Source organism: Argiope bruennichi, chromosome 3 (assembly GCF_947563725.1).
Source record: "Argiope bruennichi chromosome 3, qqArgBrue1.1, whole genome shotgun sequence".
Classification (NCBI taxonomy): Eukaryota; Metazoa; Arthropoda; class Arachnida; order Araneae; family Araneidae; genus Argiope; species Argiope bruennichi.
In genome coordinates this window covers 116,686,735-116,706,079 of record NC_079153.1, presented here as the reverse complement: position 1 = coordinate 116,706,079, position 19,345 = coordinate 116,686,735, and the positions used below count along the sequence as shown (strand labels likewise).

Sequence of the window (19,345 nt, the reverse complement as noted above, 5' to 3'; positions counted from 1 at the left end):
TTTTTTTCAACTACATAATCAATTTCTCTATTTTTTTAAATATTTGTATGAAAGCATATGGCAATAATCAAGCTTCAAGGATTTCGCAATAAGTTTTGTTATCAGTATCGTGCGTGATTTTTTTTCTTTTTCGAATCATTTGTTCATTTTCTGCCGGCAGCCTGGTAAGCATGGTCATGGCTTGCAATTTTCGAATTAATTTTAGTGTTTATTCTCGCTATAAATTATTTTCACCGCATAACCAATTTAAAAAATGTTTTTACCCCAACTCCACATCTGCAACCAGATTATTTTCACAAACTCGTCATTTGTTATCTAGTAAGTTTTAGTTTCTCCTATCACTTTTAACTGAAAAAAAAAAAAAAAATTAAAGTATCTGCATTTATTTGTTTGTTGACTTTCATTAATAAATGATATGTTGAAGAGTTTTAATATGCTTAAAAACTTTCAAGCGAATGTTGTAGTTTGATGTTAATGTAGTATGAGTCATATTCATACATTTATTTATATAGTACTCGCTATCTTCAGTGATAAGTAACTACAAATAAATTGACTAATTTAATATTATATAATTTATAAAAATCTATCGAAGGAAATACCAAATATTATTTATGAAACCTTGTATGCTTTTATGATTTTTGTTGATATAAAATTTGATCTTTTCCTACTGCATTAATAGATAAAATAGATATGAGAATTTTACTAAAAAATGTGTTGTTTCTTGGGAAGAATAATTAAATAAAAAATTATTACTTCAAAATATTAAAATTTCATTTTAAACAGACTGTGGAATTTAATGGGAATACTTCAGTACTGTTTTGCATTGATATAAAAATAAATTAAGCCAATTTCTGTTGGCTTTTTTCACCCTCACAATGCCTTGTTCATTAAACCTTCTTTTCACACCATTAAATTTTTCTTGATTCTTTTTTTCAGAATTTTGTCACAGCTATATATGCTACATTCTTTGAAAAGTATCTTATTGATAAATTCAGTCTTAGAAGTAGTAGAAGTAACCAATTGAAAATTGTTATCCTTAACTAATGTCATTAGAATATTGATTTTATTTTATGTTTCCGTTTTGTGCATTTTGTTTAATCCTATTTTTTATAGTAATTTGTAAAGTAATAAAAACCCAGTTAGTAATTTTTTACATTTCTAATGTAAATTTTTATTTTGAAAACTTTGTTTATTTCCTTTTATATTCATATGAAACTTTCTTTCTTTTATTGGGCTTGTCTTGTTGAAATTTATTGGCTTTTTTTTTTAAGCAAGCAATGGCTTAATTCACACATATGTGTTTTAAATTTGGATATGTTTTCTGTTCATTATTAGGAAATCACGGTAAATTTTCTGCTACTTTTTTTTATAAGATATTATGCTGTGCAATCTTTAATTAATTTTCAAAACTGTTAATTGTACTTCCATATATTTTGTTAATCTTTACTAAGAGATAAGTCATAATTCAGCATGCAAAAAAATTATTGCATGTTTTTTGTTTTTTTTTTGGAATTATTATAAAATCTGATTAATTTTAGTTCTGTTATTTGTTTCCTAATTGATTAGATTATTGAAGCAGATAGGATTTAGGAAGGAGATTGGTGAATTGCAGATATCTGATTTCATTTAAGAACGAAGAATAAAAGTTTTGTGACATAATAAAGAGGAGGATAAGTTGCCAAGCTGCCAAAATGTTCATGTGCTTATATCACTTTTTAAGCCTAAATAAGATTAAAGAACAAAACATTATTCTCTGAGCACTATTTATACTTTCTAATCAAATGATAGTATTTATAAAACACTATGTACATATTATGCCTACTATCGTTAAATAATACAATTGCTAATTTGGTGGCAGTTTTTGCCATCTGATCATAGTTGAAAATTATGAATTCAATTGTTAATAGCTTTCCTGTAATTTCAAAACATTGAAAAATCAATTTATTTCATTTTATTAAGAAAAACAGATGAAGGTACTTAAAATAGCAGATAAAGCTGCTCTTTCTTCATTCAGTTTTGAGACAATAATGCAAAGTAAAAAGGGAGAAAAAAAGGCATAAACAAAAGTAAAAGGCGGTTTTAAAGTAGACTTATTAATCAGAGTAAGTTTGTTCTAGTCTCAGGTTGTGACTAATAGTTGAAACGGGCAATGGGTTTTGAATTAGATTACAAAATTATTGGGCTCAATAGTATTTTTGTCTTTTTTTTTTTTTTCTTATTTCATTAGCAAAAAGAAAAAAAATCTTTTTGCATATTTTTTAAAAATAAATATGGTTATAAATGAAAGAAAAGATCTGTTGCAGTTAGTTATCCATTTTAATGAATTGCTGACCCCGAATTTTCTTCAGTAATAAAAAAGAAAGTATTGTTTTGCAATATGAATGAAATATTTAGTTATTGATTTTATTATTTCTGATTTTGCATAGTATATATTTGAAAAATCCTTGAATTTTATTTAGAAAAATATTTGATTTTTCATTGAAAAATGAAAGAAAATATATGTCCATAATTTTTTGGGAGAGAAAAGAACATAATTTGTATTTTCATTTTTCTTTGAGAATTCCACCAATAGATAAAAGGTGTTGGTATGAAAAAACTGCCAATTTTTTCTCAAAATGTAATTTAGTAAAAGAAAAAAGAGGAAGGGAATATGAATTGTCACAACTGCATCAGAATCTTCAACAGACACAGCATTTGGATATAATATTATTATGTCATTCATTGTGCCTTCCCAATGCTTAAGTTTAGATCTAAAATTAAATTTGATGTTTTTAGAGAGTTATTATTTGTATAATAGTTACAAGATTTCAAACTTGTTTTGAGAAATATTCCTGGACAACAGATGCTGAAATTTTCACTTGTGAGCCAACAAAAGGTTTTTGTATAGTGTAGCAATTGTTCTAATTCTCTCAGAGAGAGCGCACCAAAGTATGACATGCATTTAATCACTGTTAATCATAAAATGGCATTGAGACACAGCTTGATTCAGTATTCCCACCTCTTAGAGAGTGCGGAGGAATATGTGCAGAGTAGCTCCCAACGACGATGGTGCACATTGTTGTTGTGTATCGAATAAAGATATATTTTGATAATAAAACATAGAGTGATTGCTTCCAAACCCTTACATGGAGTCAGATCATGATAAATAATATTATGGATTAATCAATCCCCTTTAATAGTTTCATATTGCATGAATATTTAAAATTTACAGAGATTAAGTAAAATTCCCAAAAATGTTGACAGAATTTTTGTTCTCAGAGTGCAAAAGCTGCTGAATGAGCAGTTGAAATAAGGAATGACTTAGTGTTAAAACATTAAGAAGTTCTAAAGGGATAAGTTTAAGCAAAATCTTTTAGTAATCGCCTAATACCAGTAAAACTGGAGGTTTTTTTTATTTCTTTATTTTCATTGACCAAAATTATTTGTTTTTAATATTTTACTCGAGACTGTCTACTTTTTTTTTTTTTTTTTTTTTTCTGGAATGGAAAAGGCTATTTATTGGCTACTTTCAAACTTTCAGTTTCTTGAAAAATTTTCTTCTTGAAGACCTAAGAACTTTAAATAGCATTTTTGTTTGATTTTACCAAGATCAGCAATATTAGTCCAAGATTCTTTGGGAACAGATTGCTAAAAAGGCGCACTATTTCAGAAAAACGGCTAAGAGATTTGAAACATCAATTTGTGGGTATTTTAAATAATAGAATTCGGGGTAAATTATATCTCAGTCTGTGTATTTGCCAGGATTATGAGCTGTTTAGATCTAAGAAAAATAGCTAAACAAGATTACTCTTTTTTTTTTTTTTTTTTTTTTTCAAATATTTAAAAGGCCAAGACTTAGAAATTTTGGGAGTTATTTAAGATTCTGATATCATTCCCATCTGGGAAGAAGATTTTGCAGCCTAAGAAAACCTCTTAGATGAAATTTTTGTCAAGCATTTAATCTCAAATGAATTGAAAAACTGAACTATAGTTGAGAATTTTCAAATAAAAAAAAAAGATTTATATGCTAAAAGATCATTGCTCCAAATGTGTCAAAAACATGGATGAGAAATCTCAAATTGATGAAAAAAAATGCTTTGGATATTAACTAAATGAATTAAAATTAAGAAGAATTAAAAATCAGTTTCTGCATTGAAGAACTCTTCTGATAGACAGAATAAAAAGGCTGGGAAAAAAAAGGAAGTTTTCAATGCATACCTGAATTAAATATTTTTTATAAATTGAAACTTTAACAGAGCAACTTTAAATAAAAAATATCATGGCAAATTGTTCATAGTTCATTTATTTAGATGTAAATAAGGATGATGATTGTTTGCCTATTGATGATTTGTTTGCTTATTACATTTCCCCCCCTCTTCATTTTGTCCAGCATTGATAAAAATTAGAAGCAGATTCCTATGGAATTATTATTTTCTCAACAAATTTTATTTTAGTTCAAGTGTGAATGTATTCGTGATATGAATATTTAATAGTTTATGTATAATTATCATCTAGTAGAGCAGTATGATTATTAGTGGTAAGGCCACGTGTATTGAGATTTTGAAATATACATTGAATTCTAAGTTTTGGCATATTAACTGCAAGATGAACATAAGTGCCTACGGTGCTTGTTATTTTAACATTTAGAAGTAGTAAGTTAGAAAATAATGGTATATTTGAATATTGATAATGTAAATATTTTATTTAGTCATTAACAATTTTATGCTTTATATATATATTATTTTCTAAAAAGTGCTTACAAAGTCCTTTTTTTTTTTTTTTTTTTTTGTTTATTTGATAAGAGTGGGAACTTTTATAGAATTGCGTTGCTATAGACTTTTCTTTTTTTTAAGCTTGAATTCTAAAAATTCTTTGGTTACTTTTAAATTCTAAGGATGGAAATAATACATACATTTCAAATATAAGGAAAAAATTTACTGAAAGTATTTTCAAGAAGTATTGAAGTTTCGTAGACAACTTATCTCTTAAATTTTATCTCATTTTCTTCACTTTATCTGATCAACTTCAAAAGGGGAATCTTGCAAAATAAAATTGCTTAATCGAATTGTGTAAGCAAAAACGTTTTTTGATATCTGAACAATAAAAATTCTGAAAGAAAAAAAAAACTTCAGATATAAAAGAAAACTGAACATCTTATATAGAGGGGACAAAACCTTATAAAAAATAATGAAATAGCTGGATCTCTTGCTGGATTTTGTTTTTTTAATATGTTGTTAATCATCTTTTCCACATAAATCTGATGTTGTTGATCTGATTTATAATTTGTTGTCATAATGATTTTTATCAGAGAAATAAATTTGAAATATTCAAATTGAAATTATGTCACTGTATTTTTACAGATCGTAAATACTCTGAAAAGCATGAATGGCTAACTCTTAATGGGAAAGTAGGAACTGTTGGTGTATCACATTATGCACAGGTAATATAAATTACTTATGCATTTTGTAAAAATATAAAATTTGCCTTATGAATCAATATAGTGATTTAAAAAAAAAAAAAAAAATTTCATAAGTAATACAATGCCACATTTTTAACAAAATGATTTTAAAAATTGAATTTATGAGTTATGAAATATTTTCGTATTGAGAAAATATTGTGCCAATAAAAACAATTATATACTTAAATCTTTTTTTCAGTCAGAAAAATTAAGAAAATTTTGTGACGCTAAAAAAGCGTGCATCTGACTTTTTAATGGTATATGTGATTATTTTGAAATGAATGTCATCTCATTATCATGTTTATATTTTTCTTGACTTTTGAAAGTTTACAGTTGTTTTAAACTGTCTTTTTATATTAATTTTGCAGGAAGCTCTTGGGGATGTAGTTTATGTCCAGGCACCTGAAATAGGTCAAAAAATTGGAAAAGATGGTAATTTAAATATATATTTTTTATAGGGTATTTAAAAAATACATACCATTTTTTAGAATTTTCTGTTTTAAATTCATTATTCTTTGCAATATTAAGACATAAAAGCATGTCCTAATATATTTACATTGAAGTTCTTAGGATAGAAGTAAAATAAGAATATACAATACATTGAATCCATCTATTTAAAAAAAAAATTAAATCTGTAATTAGATATAAATAACTTTTCTTATTATTACTTGTTCCTAATTTGAATGAGGTTATGAAATTGTAGATGCATTTAGTTAATTATTTTATGTTAAATACTATGCATTCATAGTTAAAAATATCTAGCTTTAAAAGTTAAGAAAAATCTTAAATAATATATGTATACTTAATGCATATGACATGAAAAATCTAATCCCGAAATAAAAGTTATTTTATATTTATGATGAGAGTTAAGTATATAATTGTTTTATTAGTTATTTTATATTTATGAAGATTTAAAATTATTGACTGCCTTTTTATTGCTTCAAGGTGAAGAAAAATTCTTGATTTGAATAGATTTATCTGAAGTACAATAACCTTTGTCAAATGAAGGGGGAAAAAAAAACTTTAAAAGTTTGAAATGAGGAAATACATTTGACTTAAATTTCAATAAAAGAAACTGTTGTTAGAAAACACATGTAGAAGTTTTTTAAAAAAAATTTTGAAATTACAAACTAAATATATCATTGAAAAGATGAGTTTTAAATTTAAACTTGCTGTAAAATTTTTGAATTTTAAGATATAAGATAAGGTATTTGGTAACTACCTTTGTACGAGATAATGTTATTGCTAATTATTGAAATGCCACTTTATTTTCAATTAATTAACACTAATTTAAGCTAGAAATTGTTTTAAATGCATGTTCCCATCCTCTAAAGTATATTTGTTTCAAGTTTAATAACTTTAACACTAACAATTTAGCCTGTAAAGTGTCAACAGACAGACAAGCAAGACACATTCCCTTTCAACAGGTAGAATTGTATAAAGAACATTAAATACAGAGAACCATTTCATTAAAAGACATCATAATATTATATCGTAGAAAATATTTTTAAAATTGTTTTGAAATATTAAAAAAAAAAAAAAATTACTATCATTTTTCAGAAAATATTTGATGCATTAATAGATTAAGTAAGAAATTTGAACAGATATTTAATGGGGAAAAATCATGATATATTAGAAAAAAAATGTAAAATCACTACAAATTGTATTATATGTAACTACCTAGACTTAATTTCATTTTCCACCTGGTATAAAATTTTTCTGATGGTAGTATGAGGATTATAGTTTAAAAAATCAGAATTAGGTGGCATAATATTTTAGTGGCCAGGAGATATAAAGATTGTAATTAAAATACTCGGATGGGGCGCTATTTTGATATTTACCCTGGATGGCACTTAATGTAGGCATGTTTTTATTGCGTAGTGACAATGCTTGTGAATAGATCCAAATAGTCTAGAATGAAATAAATTGCTTTTTATATGCTATTATAGTACAATATAATAATTCAATTCTGTAATTCATTTTAAAAAGCTATAATTGGAAAGCTTACAAAATTGTATAAAATATTTGACATATTATTTTATGTTGTCCAATGGGAAAGTGTAAATTTATTTAGCTATAGATTCTCTAATGTTGTATTTTTAGCATTGTTTAAAGTGATACTAAATGCTTTTTATTTAGATTTATAAGCTTTTATTCATTTCACTTTTATGCATGTTCATTTCTGATAATTGGTGATGTTCCATTTTTAATTCCAAAATAAAGCCTCTAGTTCTTATTTCATTCAGTTTATTAAAATAAACATTGTATTAGGAATGCAAATCTACACTTGATATCAAACTTCCAAAAATGAGGCGTTTGAAATACTTATCCACAATTAAAAGGAATATATTGCTTTGTTCTCAAGCTAATTATTTTTATTGGCACTTTTTTAAAAAGGTTTTATGAAAAATAAAATTTTGGTTATGTGTTTTTTTATAATTGTTATGAATTTATCTTTAGAAATCTGCGAACATTTAAAACAAATTCTTCAAGACTTCACTTCATGTTTATTGCTATCATCACATAAAGATTTTGATATTTAAAATAATTATTTATTTACATTTTTTTCTGTCTTTGACCATTTTCAAGATTATGTTTAGAATTCAGAGTCAATACCACTAATAAATTTCTTTAAGATTCATGAATAATATTTCTGACTTTAACATATTTTTTTTAAAAAAAATTCTTAATTTTATATTTTAAAAATCTGTAAGGTCTTTTAAAATTGAAAAGAATCTATGGTAGTAAAATCAGTGTACAATTATATTTATCTGATACATTCTTATTCTTTAGTTTAAAAATTTCTGCAAAGTATTTATATTTTAATAGTATGGAAATTTTTCCAAAGAAGCCTTTTATCAATACTTAATTTGCACAATTATAAAATTTTATGCTATATATTCAATAAATTACCTATATATATGTATGGTTTGATACAAATCTCAAATGGTAAAATGAATTTTATTTTGTAGAGGAAGCTGGTGTTATTGAGAGTGTTAAAGCAGCTAATGATATTTACAGTCCTGTTAGTGGCGAAGTAACAGAAATTAATGAAAAACTAACAGACAAGCCTAGCTTAATAAACGAGTCATGTTATGATCAAGGTAAATTTGTATTTCAAAAGTTTTTATTTGCATGTAAGAAATTATTTAGTTTTAAATAGAAAATTTGTTTTTGCATTTTTGCAGTAACATATTTATTAGTTTAATATCTTTCTTCTATATTGTGGGATTTTAATTTCTATTTTACCGTTAAATCATTTAGGCATAAGATTAAATTCGTTACTTCACTGACGTATGTGCTTTACACTTTTAATTAAATTGTGAATATGCTAAAATCATTTACAGTTGAAACTTAGTGATTCTTGCATTGATAGTAAACTTGTTAATATTATACGTTGAGGCTTGCTTCAAATTAAGAATTTGGAGTTTCATTAGTCTGATTCTAATGTCAAGAATTTATCATCAGATCCAATATTGGCATCTTGGCTTCAAATCTACTGAGTTTTGGTTTAAAAGTCATTCAACCAAGATTTGCCTTATTTACAAGCCTTCATGTTTATGTATTAGGGTAAAATGGCCTTTGATAGGATATGGATTGGATAAAGAGGGCATGTCAGGTGAAGCCCTAGTCATCTGATGAAGTCTGATCCATAATTACTCTCATTTAACTTCATAAAGAAACATTAATTAAACTACAATAAGAAGTAACTAAGAAAAAGTGAAGTCCTTTTTCTAAAGTAATATTTATAATGAATATTATCTGCATAGCAGTACTTTGCTATATTTTATTTTTATAACTGACTTTCTTCATTAGAAATATTCCAAATGCATTGAACATTTGAGTTAGCACGTTTAAATATGTAATATTAAAATTTTAATTATTACATTACTTATTTACTTTCTGCATACAGTTGTACTTATTTGAATATATGATAAAAAAAATATTAGATGGATGTATATTTTTTCTTAATTTTATAAAGAAATTATCTTATTAAAAATATCTTAATAGATGATTATTAAATAATTTTAAAACATTTCAAATATGATTGACATATATATGTTCAGTTATATTCTTTTATAAATTTTTAATGTTATGTATTTACTTTATCTTTACTAGACAAGAAAAACATGAATAATAGATTGTGAGGAAATTCTTTAATGACTAACTTGTTCACATAGTATGAATTCCAATAATTTTTGCATATATTATATAATAAGGTACACAATGTGTATATTACTATATTTATTTTACTTTCCTACTGACACTTCCTATTATTAAGAAATATTTTAAATTAGTTGTAATATCTTTAAAATTTTTCTATTTATATTTTAGCACAAAACTTTTTTCTGTCATTCATGTCTATAAATCTGTTTTTAATGGAGATTGGGAACTATTAATTAATGTTTAAAATGATTTTTTTTGCAGGTTGGATTTATAAATTAGAATTATCTGATTTGAAAGAAGTAGATACTTTAATGGATGAAGAAGCCTACCAGAATTATCTAAAATCCATCCATTAAAATATACTTAAAAATATATACAGTGCAATATTTAGAATCAGTATTATTTTTGATTTCAAATAATTGCTGAAATTGTCCATGAAATGTGCCATTCACATGAAATTCATTCTATCATGAATATGCATTTTTGTTCTGAATCATGCTCTCTTTTTGGCAGTTATTTTTTTTTTTTGATGTGTATTAATTTTTTTATTTATATAGAATTTAAATTTATCTTACCAAATGTGTTCAGATAACATTTCATGTCCTTGGGTAATAATATGAGTGCATTTCACTGTGAATTGATTGAAATATTTATAGATGAAATAAAATTTTATTCAAATATTTTTTTAAAAACACCTGGATTTTTTTTTTATAAAATGAAATTGAACATTTAAATTATGTACTTTTTAACATAACGTTAATAGGGTACTTATATGCAAAATGGACCATGCAATTTCCATAACATTCTATAAGGCAAACCATTGGGTCCAGAGCTATCAAATTAAAAAACGACTACTTGGTAAGTAGGGCACATATTAAGAAAAAAATATAATAAATTAAGAATTTTTTAAAACTTTGTAGCATATTATTACACCAATTTAGTTTTTTTTCATTGATATCAATGTAGTTTATTTATTATTTCTTCAAATTTTTTAATAACTCTTCTGCAGTTAATTGAAAATGTTTCTATTATCATTTTAAGAGAACACTTCAACAAAAAAAATATAAAATATTTAAAAAAAAAAATCTTTGTATTTATAATATATATTGTTGATATATATCCCTTACCTAATTGATGATAGAATATATAATTGAATTTATTTATTTTATTCAATATTTTGTATGAATGTTCTTTGCCATTTCCAGCAACTAAGTATTTCCAAGATGATGTGCAACAAAACAAATATTCTGAAACAGAATAGGAAAAATAAAGCAAAAGAGATAGTAATTTTGGATGACATTTGAAAATTATTGTGAAGTAACAATTCAACATAATTTTAATAGCCAAACAAATATAATTCTCTTAAAATATGAAAATTATCTTTATGTTTTTAAATGTTGAGAAATAAAAGTAATTTTTTTTCTTTTTAAGGAACCGAAACTTAGATATTGCTGAGTTCATATTTTTCTTACTAAAAATTGAAGGCTTTATATAATCAAGCCTTATCAGATACTAAATAATAATAATAATAATAAAAAAGCAGAGCTAACAAAATACTACTGTCACCTGAAAGATGATTTACAGCTGTTAAGAGTTAAGAAATTTTGACAAGTAGACACTAATTTTCACTTGATGTATGTATATTGATTGAATGAAAAAAATTTAGATACATTCCAGTATTATATAAAAAGGCTTAATTTAGCAATATAATGATATGTCATTCTTCTATTTACCTTATTAAGTCTCAGACATTTAAATTTTTCATTGTGCCATGCTAAATGATAACAAATATAATTTGGATATATCTGGACATTACAGTAGAAGTATTAAGAAGGTCAAAATTAAGAAACCTTTAACACTTACAATCCTTACCACTAACATAGAAAGCGATTTTCTGACTATAAAATTCACATTTATTTTTATTTAATGAGAACTGGTAATATTTTAAAATCTAAAAAAACATTCAGTTCTACATTTAATGGCAATATTGGTTGGCATAAAAGAAAAGATTGTTGATAGAAATAAAAACGAATGAAGGGTTCTTACACTATTTAAGGTTAAATAATAAGATGTCACATTCAATTTTTTAAAAAAAATTATTACAGAGAGAGTTGTGACATCTTAGTAGCTCTGCTTTGATTGTTTAAGTGAAAGGTGAAAAAATAGGATTAAAAATTCCTAAAGATTAAATCCCTGGTTCCAAGGCTTAGAGCAAAAGTTGGTTATAGATCTATATTATACAAATTTTGATTACATTTGGACCACAAACACCATGGAAGTAAAGAAAGAAAAATTTAGGATAGTTATCACTAGCATTTTAGAAACTGGAATAATTGAATTTACCTCATCATCTTGTCTCCAAAGTTGAATAAAACCATCTTTGGAGCCTGTCACAAGAGAGAAATTAAGATTTAGTGCATAAATAAAGTAACTAATTTATTCAAAACAGACATGAAAGTAAACATTTTATCCTTATATTAGAATTAAATGGAAAAAAAGTTTCTTCATATTGTAAAGAATAGTGTTCTGTGCCAATAAGAAATAAATATCCTAATCTTCATGCAGCAATTGCAGCTAATAATTTTAAAAAAGGAAAGATCAAGTTGCATTTTTGAAAATTGGTTAATTCAATCAACAGGCTGGGTTTGACAATATGAAAGATGAACAATATTTTGCTTCTCCCTTAAGTGAAATGCAATAGTAGTAAAGGTTACAACACGATTTTGGATACAATTAATAGGAGAGCCTTTTATTCCATTTAAAACTAATTAATATTCAGAGCTATCAAAAAGAGGGAATTCAAAAATATAACATTATTATAATAAATATTAATCAAGGAACTTGCTGTAATTTTTAATGTCCACAATATATGAAAACTGAAACACTATCGAGTAAATTCATGCTCCTTTTCACATCATTTGGAAATTACAAATTACTATAAAATATCAAAAAGAAATTTCGATGTTACCAGAGGAAATAAGATTGATATTCTGTAACGTTGTTACAGATGCAATTCAGTTTGGCACTTCAGATTCTTCATCCATAGCGTGTTCCTTTTTAACATCAACTTCTTTTTCTGAATGCTCTGTGAACATATGCCCTGAAAAGATTGTAATAAAGTTAGTCAGAATAATTTGAAACTTTATATAAATTTTTCAAATGATTTTTAAATGGTTCAATAAAACAGATAAATGATAATCTCATGAAAATTGATTTGCTTGTTTGGCATATGCATTTATATCAGATTACAATATTATTTACTAAAAATGAAGGATCAGTATGATTTTCTACTGCTGCTTATTCATATTTAATACAGCATGATTGATAAAGTGGAAATAAAGTTTCTTATGTTTTAAATTATGAAGAAATAAAAAACATTTTCTTTGCATCTTTATACTTAACTGAAAAATAGGAACTTCTCTATTTCAATTTTTCAATGGAAACGAGAAGTCAATTTCACTCCTTTTAAAAAAATAATTCCCACTTAAAGAATAGGTATATTTTATGGGTGGAGTGTGTGTGTGTGTGGGGGGGGGGAAACTAAACAAGAAAGATTTTTACTTCTTCAGATATGAATAAAAAAAGCATAAAAAATATGGAGTTCCAATAATGAAACAAGTTACAATTTCCTAGTTGCAATAAAATGGCAATCAATAGTCAAACATAATACACATTTACTTTACTTTTGCATTTCCTATAATTTACAGTGCTTTTTACAATGCTGTTCTGATTACATAGTAATTAAATATAAGGTGCTTCCCATGATTTAAGTTCTCTTGCCCTCAGTTTCTATCACTATATTTGATTTCCTTATTGTTTCTTTCAATCAATTAGTGAATTAAAATTTCTGTATTCAAAAATCATGTTCAATTGCCTTCTGAAGATTTAATTTTTAGTTTCATGGTGCCCAGCAATGACGTAGTTATGTAAATCTTATTCAAGAATAAGAGAAAGTACATAGTATTTTTCTTTATATACCAGCTTTATAAATTAAGAGAAATTAATACAAAAATATTATCATGCCAATGTTTTTTAGGCTTTATAGAAAAAAAAATCATTTTTTATTAGTACTATAATGCTAATAACAAAAGGAATAAAAAGCTTTGAAATTAATGTCCAGAGAAAAATTATTTTTTTAATCATAATAATAACAATTATAACTTGATGTTGTATTATTATAAGTTGATTAAATAGTAAAATTAAAAATTCGGTACAGGAATAAAAGGCATTTTATAAATAGTTTTTGATTTTTTAAAATATTGTAAAAATGACATGGATTTGAATTGATTTTGAGATACACTGAAGCAAGAGCCATGTTTGGCCAAGCATATACTTTAATCTGATATAAAATTATAAAAATTCAATTGACTAATACATAAAAAAGAAATGACCATGAAAATACATCAAGTATGAGGACGTAAAAATGTATGGATAAAATTTTAAAATGAACAATAATATTTCTAAAACAAAAGTAGAAAATATGTCTTTAGTGTGTGCTTTTAAGGAGCTTTGATATAATTTATAGAAATAGAGAAATGGTATTTATGTTTGCTTAGGATTAAGATATTTAACTTCTGTTACAGACGGAATTAAATGAATTAGTTACTATGTAACTGAATTATCCACTGAAAAGGAGAGAATATCTCAGTTAGACTTCTATTCTATTTTGCTTATTCTATTTTTATATAGAGACAGATATACTGCTTCATCCTTTTAACAAGGCTTTATCAGGTAGCAGTTATTTGGCTCTATTCCTCACTTCTGAGCAACAGAAATAAAGCATGTTCTTAAATTAACTTGACATAGCCATGTAAATTTAGCTTATTGATTAAATTTTTTTATTAAAAATATCAATGATTCATAGGATTTTGATTCATTTGTTCAAGTATGAAATAAATGAAGGGCAGTCACAGAAAATAATTAAATATTCTCCTTTCCACTACTGATATATAATATTTAAATGAAAACTAAATAATTAATTTTTTTAAAATCTTCTGCAACAAAATAAACAGTATGATCTAATATAGAATGATTTATGAATGAATCTAATTCAAATGACATCAAGAATTAAAAAAAAAACTGATAATTTTAATAAGTAACCATTTTTTAAATTGTTTCTATATAATGAAATTAGACTATCATACTGCTCATTTGTTCTTCATCAAAATTAAAAACAGTTTTTTAAAGATTTATTTGTTATAATATTTGATTAAATTAAGTTTTATAAATTATATATGATATTTTCTACATAGTAGAAATGATTAATAATATGTTAAAAATTCATTTGAAAAGAAAAAGTATCCAAATTTAATTATTTTGGAAACCAAGATAAAAGTCTCATACAAAGTTTTAAAATATTCCATTTTATCACTTACCTTAATCCGATGATGAGTTCCGGAAGTACTGGAGCCTGAAAGGGGGGGGGGGGAAGCAAGAAAGAAATTGCATAATAAGTAATGTCAGGAAAATATATCTCAATTGCCCATTTCAAAAAAAGAATTCTCTAAATCAGAACTGAAATAATTTTCTGATTGAAAAAAAAATCACATTTAACAGCTTATAAAACTATAAATAAAGTATTATTTTCTGTAACAATACTGAGAAGATGCCAATGTTAGCATATTCAGTTAGCTATTCATAATATTTTAGTCATCTCATAAGTAGTAATTGACATTTCATATTTAGTTAATTCTTATATTTAAAAATACTCTTATTTTTTAGAGCAATGCTTCTAAGAAAAAAAATTGGAATAAACACCAATTTAAAAAAAAAAAATTAAAGCTAAGCAGAAACAAAATACCATTTACACACTTCTGCATTCCATTAATTTTGCAATAAATAAATAAAATTCAGAATAAATATAAAATTTTTATTCTTGGGATGACACCTGATTTATTAACAATACTTATTTTTTTTTAGAAAATTTATATAGATAACTCAGTAATTTACAATATGATTTTTTAAAATTTAATTCATTATGAAATTGCATTATATTATCATAATGATAGTTATATGTTTCATATTTAAACTATAAAAACTTAATGAAATTTAACTAATTGTCACTAAATTGTTGCTTGTCATATTTTGTCATAATATTGTTTGCTTGTCAGAATTTTACAGCATTAAAAAACATATCGTTATTTAATTTTATATCTAAATTCTTGATGTATTTGAAATTGTTGCAGTATCATATTTTATCAGTTAGTTTTTAATTACCTAACTACTAAAGATGTACTTAATATACACCATATACTTAATTCTCAGAAATTTGTTTAAAATAATATACAGATAAATTAAACGTATATTAGCATATATCTATCTTGTAAATATTATTTAGTTTTTGTTAATGCCTTATTCATCATGCAATTTAAAGTAAGCAAAGAGTATACTACAGATCCACTTTAGGCACTTTAATATCTCTCGAAGGCAAGATCAAATATTGGCACACTAGTAAGATTTGATTAGAGAAGTTTCTCAGCCAAACTTCAAAGTAAATAAGTTAAAGGGGAAAAATTTATTCATAATTTTACTGTGAAATGATCACCAACAATTGCCTTTACAAGTTTTATTAGCTTTCTTCATCTATTTTCTGTTCCAATTTTTTTAAAGAAACACACACACACACAACTTAAAATATTTTCAAAATTTATGTTTATTTATAAGCAAAGTGCAACTTCATGAAAATCTTATACTTGCATGTTATCTAAATTTTGTATTTATTGGAATTCTGTTTTTAATAATAGTTATACATTAGTAAGGATTTCTACCATTCTGCAAAAAATAACCTCCCACATCATTTTCCAATATAATATATGCTTCCCCATAGGACATAATTAATTATGTTTGTCCTATATCTGTCTTTTAAAAAAATATTATGAGGAAAGATAAATACGGCATATACACAATAAATATAAAAGATTTTTACAGAAAATATATTATAGCCTGTGATAACAATTAATTAATTTACTGTAATGATGTCCTTGTGATTAGTAAATATTTTCAAAAACCTCTAGAGATTTTTGATTTCAAATCTTTTTTAATTCTCTTTTCACATTCTGATGTCTAAAAATGAATGCCTAAAAAGAATGTTTGGTTTATTTGAAGCAAACAATTTTAAAATGTTAACATAATTTTGACATAATATAGCAATACAACTACAAAAATGAGAAAAGATGATTTGACATAGAAGAATATTTTTCATTTATTATCCAGTTTTTAAAAGAAATGGAAAATAAAATTTTGAGCGACTTTATACAGGCACTTAAAAAGTAGAGGTAGAATAATGAATTCAGTTTTAATTCCACATTTTTCTCTGGATCCTTGATTTTACTATTGACATAATGTTAAAATGTTTCATTTGATTCTATTTTTGTAATTCAAAGGTAAAACAAAAATATTTTTATTTATGGGTTGTTCCTATTAATCTAATACTTCAATAATTTATATTTTCAATAATAATTAGTAAACAGTTTTCCTTTTAATTCATTTAAGGGCTTTACTACTGTACAAAGCATAAGGATGAAGGGAGCCAGTTATTTTTCTGGCAGACATGTGTACCAATATTAATATGTGTGCAACAGTGAAAATTTCTTTCAGAGGTCTTGATCATGTTATTGAGCACAATCACTAGATTCTAAAATGTATGATCATTTCTTGTATACATATAAAATGTGTTGTCTTCAAAATTAAAGTGCAATATTTTATATATAGCAATTGAAATAAGTAACTGGATGAGAGAATTGTCTGAATCAAAATTGAAACTCTCAGAATGAAAATGTTAAAATGAACAAGTTACATATTTCAGAACTAAATGGAAATAATTATATTATTTGAGCATTAAAAATCCAAGTTACCATGAGAAGACAAGGCTTCATGATATTGAAATTTAAATCAGAAGATCTCAATGTAATGGATATAGTAAAATAGGAATATCAAAATCCTATAGTTTGTAGCAGAGGAAAATACTAATCTAATTTTTAAAATTTTAAATTTCTTCAATCATTTATTTGTAGAAATTGCTTATTGTTCATTTATTAATTAGAAAATATTAAGACAATTAAGTACCAAAGATTAATCCCTACTGGTATTTTTATAAAGAAATGTCGTTTTCGCTGACTGTATTCATTGTTATACCTTTGCTTTTTTTTATTTGAATCTTTATATTAATTATATTTTTAAACAGCCTTGTCAATTTTCACTATATAAAAAATTAATTATGAAAACAGTTGAGAATTAAATATGCTTACTTATTAAACTTACTTATACTGAAATTTATTTAGAATAGCACAGACAATAAAGGTTCATTTTCAGTGGATTCATAATTTTAGAGGATTATTTTACAGATCATTTATACTTCTAAAAGTTTTCCCTGCTATACAGAATCGCATCACTTATTTAATGGCATCTGCAATTTAATAAACAAACAATTGCAATGCTTCTATTTTAATTTTGGATTCAAAATAAATTGCATACCACGCAACTTTGGAAATAAGTAACAATACTCACATTTTTTTTTCTTGAAAAAAAATATTGTATCGGCATCTTGATTTCAAATTTAACACTTGTTTAAATGGACTTGATGTTTTCCCACGTATCGTTCATCTTAGAATGAACTTGCGGATCCGAATATGCAATGAATAAAGGTATCCGAATGTATGAATCGAGGACTTGGATTTGACATGTAATTGCTTGAGCTGAAAGGCATCATATCTAGGTAGGTTAAGAGTCGGTAGCTTTAAATGAAAGCAAACTACCGATTATGATGAGTCCGGTTTTTTAAATTTATCTTAGTTTCTATTAGGCTAATGAATTTTTTTGTAATAAGTAAAAGATGTTGGTACTTTTCTGTTAGCCGAGCGCAAGCGAAAAATCGCCAAATAATGTAGAATTTCGCCAAATTTCTTACACCAAATTCGCGTTTGGTTCACAATTGACGACATTTGCAAAAAAAAAAAAAAAAAAAAAAAAAAAAAAACGAAGTAGTCTGGATTTCTATGGTAAGCCAACTATTTATGAGTTTTTTAAATTATTATTATTTATATAAATAAATTTTCATATGTATATTGCAGAAAATATATTTAAACATTTTTGTTATTATTGAAAAATTCCTATATATTATTATCTATATATAAATCTATTCATTATAAAAATAATTATAAATGTGTGATAGTGATATGCATTGCATGTGTGAGTGAATCCCTATTATCTCTTGGCAATCAATATTTTAGATCTAATCTACTGCTGCTTTAAACTAAAATTATGTTTTGTAGCTAAAAAAAAAAAAAAAAAAAAAAAAAAAATTAATTTCTGAAATTTTATTACATATATATGCTTGAAATGTTTACAGAAAAAATTACATCAGAATATTCCCATTACCTCCATTTTTTTAAAAAAATATTTATTAATTAAATGTAATAAATACTTATTCAAAGTGAATAATAAAAGTAATACTCAGCAATAAACATGTTTTTTTTGTCTTCTCACCAACAAATATTTATTTATATGGCAATATATTTTTAGTCAATGAAGTTTACATAATAAAAGAAATTTTTCTTTTAATTTAATCATTTAGCTCAATTCTTTTCTCTTGTCTATGATTTTTATCTAAATCGAATCATGTTGTATGTATATATGTTGGAAAAAACATGTAACATTTTTCAGGCAAAAAAATGGAAATTTACAAATTGCTTGTTTCTGTTGAAGAAAATTCAAATAACAGGAATAAAACAAAATATCAAAGCA

The 19,345-nt window shown here is 24.9% G+C and overlaps 1 protein-coding gene and 1 long non-coding RNA gene across 2 annotated transcripts; one reads left to right on the top strand and one right to left on the bottom strand.

The window, feature by feature from the left end:
* Positions 1–93: 93 nt before the first annotated feature.
* On the top strand, positions 94–9,966 carry LOC129964283 (glycine cleavage system H protein, mitochondrial-like). Its single transcript, XM_056079039.1, has 5 exons — positions 94–318; positions 5,340–5,419; positions 5,806–5,869; positions 8,410–8,541; positions 9,866–9,966. Exons 1-5 carry the CDS (start codon positions 171–173, stop codon positions 9,958–9,960), a joined length of 519 nt encoding a protein of 172 aa, XP_055935014.1. The 5' UTR covers positions 94–170; the 3' UTR covers positions 9,961–9,966.
* A 752-nt stretch (positions 9,967–10,718) lies between these two features.
* LOC129964284 (uncharacterized) lies at positions 10,719–12,696 on the bottom strand. The gene is made up of 3 exons (XR_008784089.1): positions 12,573–12,696; positions 11,948–11,991; positions 10,719–10,851 (listed from the first exon to the last, which is right to left on the bottom strand). It is a non-coding gene; the product is annotated as an uncharacterized LOC129964284 (long non-coding RNA).
* Positions 12,697–19,345: the final 6,649 nt, after the last annotated feature.

What these genes read in the sequence shown, in the direction of transcription:
- LOC129964283 (XM_056079039.1), top strand. Translation starts at nt 171, where the DNA reads ATGGTCATGGCTTGCAATTTTCGAATTAATTTTAGTGTTTATTCTCGC. An exon ending in GTGTATCACATTATGCACAG is followed by an intron (nt 5,420 to 5,805) that starts GTAATATAAATT and finishes TTAATTTTGCAG; the next exon opens with GAAGCTCTTGGGGATGTAGT. An exon ending in TCAAAAAATTGGAAAAGATG is followed by an intron (nt 5,870 to 8,409) that starts GTAATTTAAATA and finishes TTTATTTTGTAG; the next exon opens with AGGAAGCTGGTGTTATTGAG.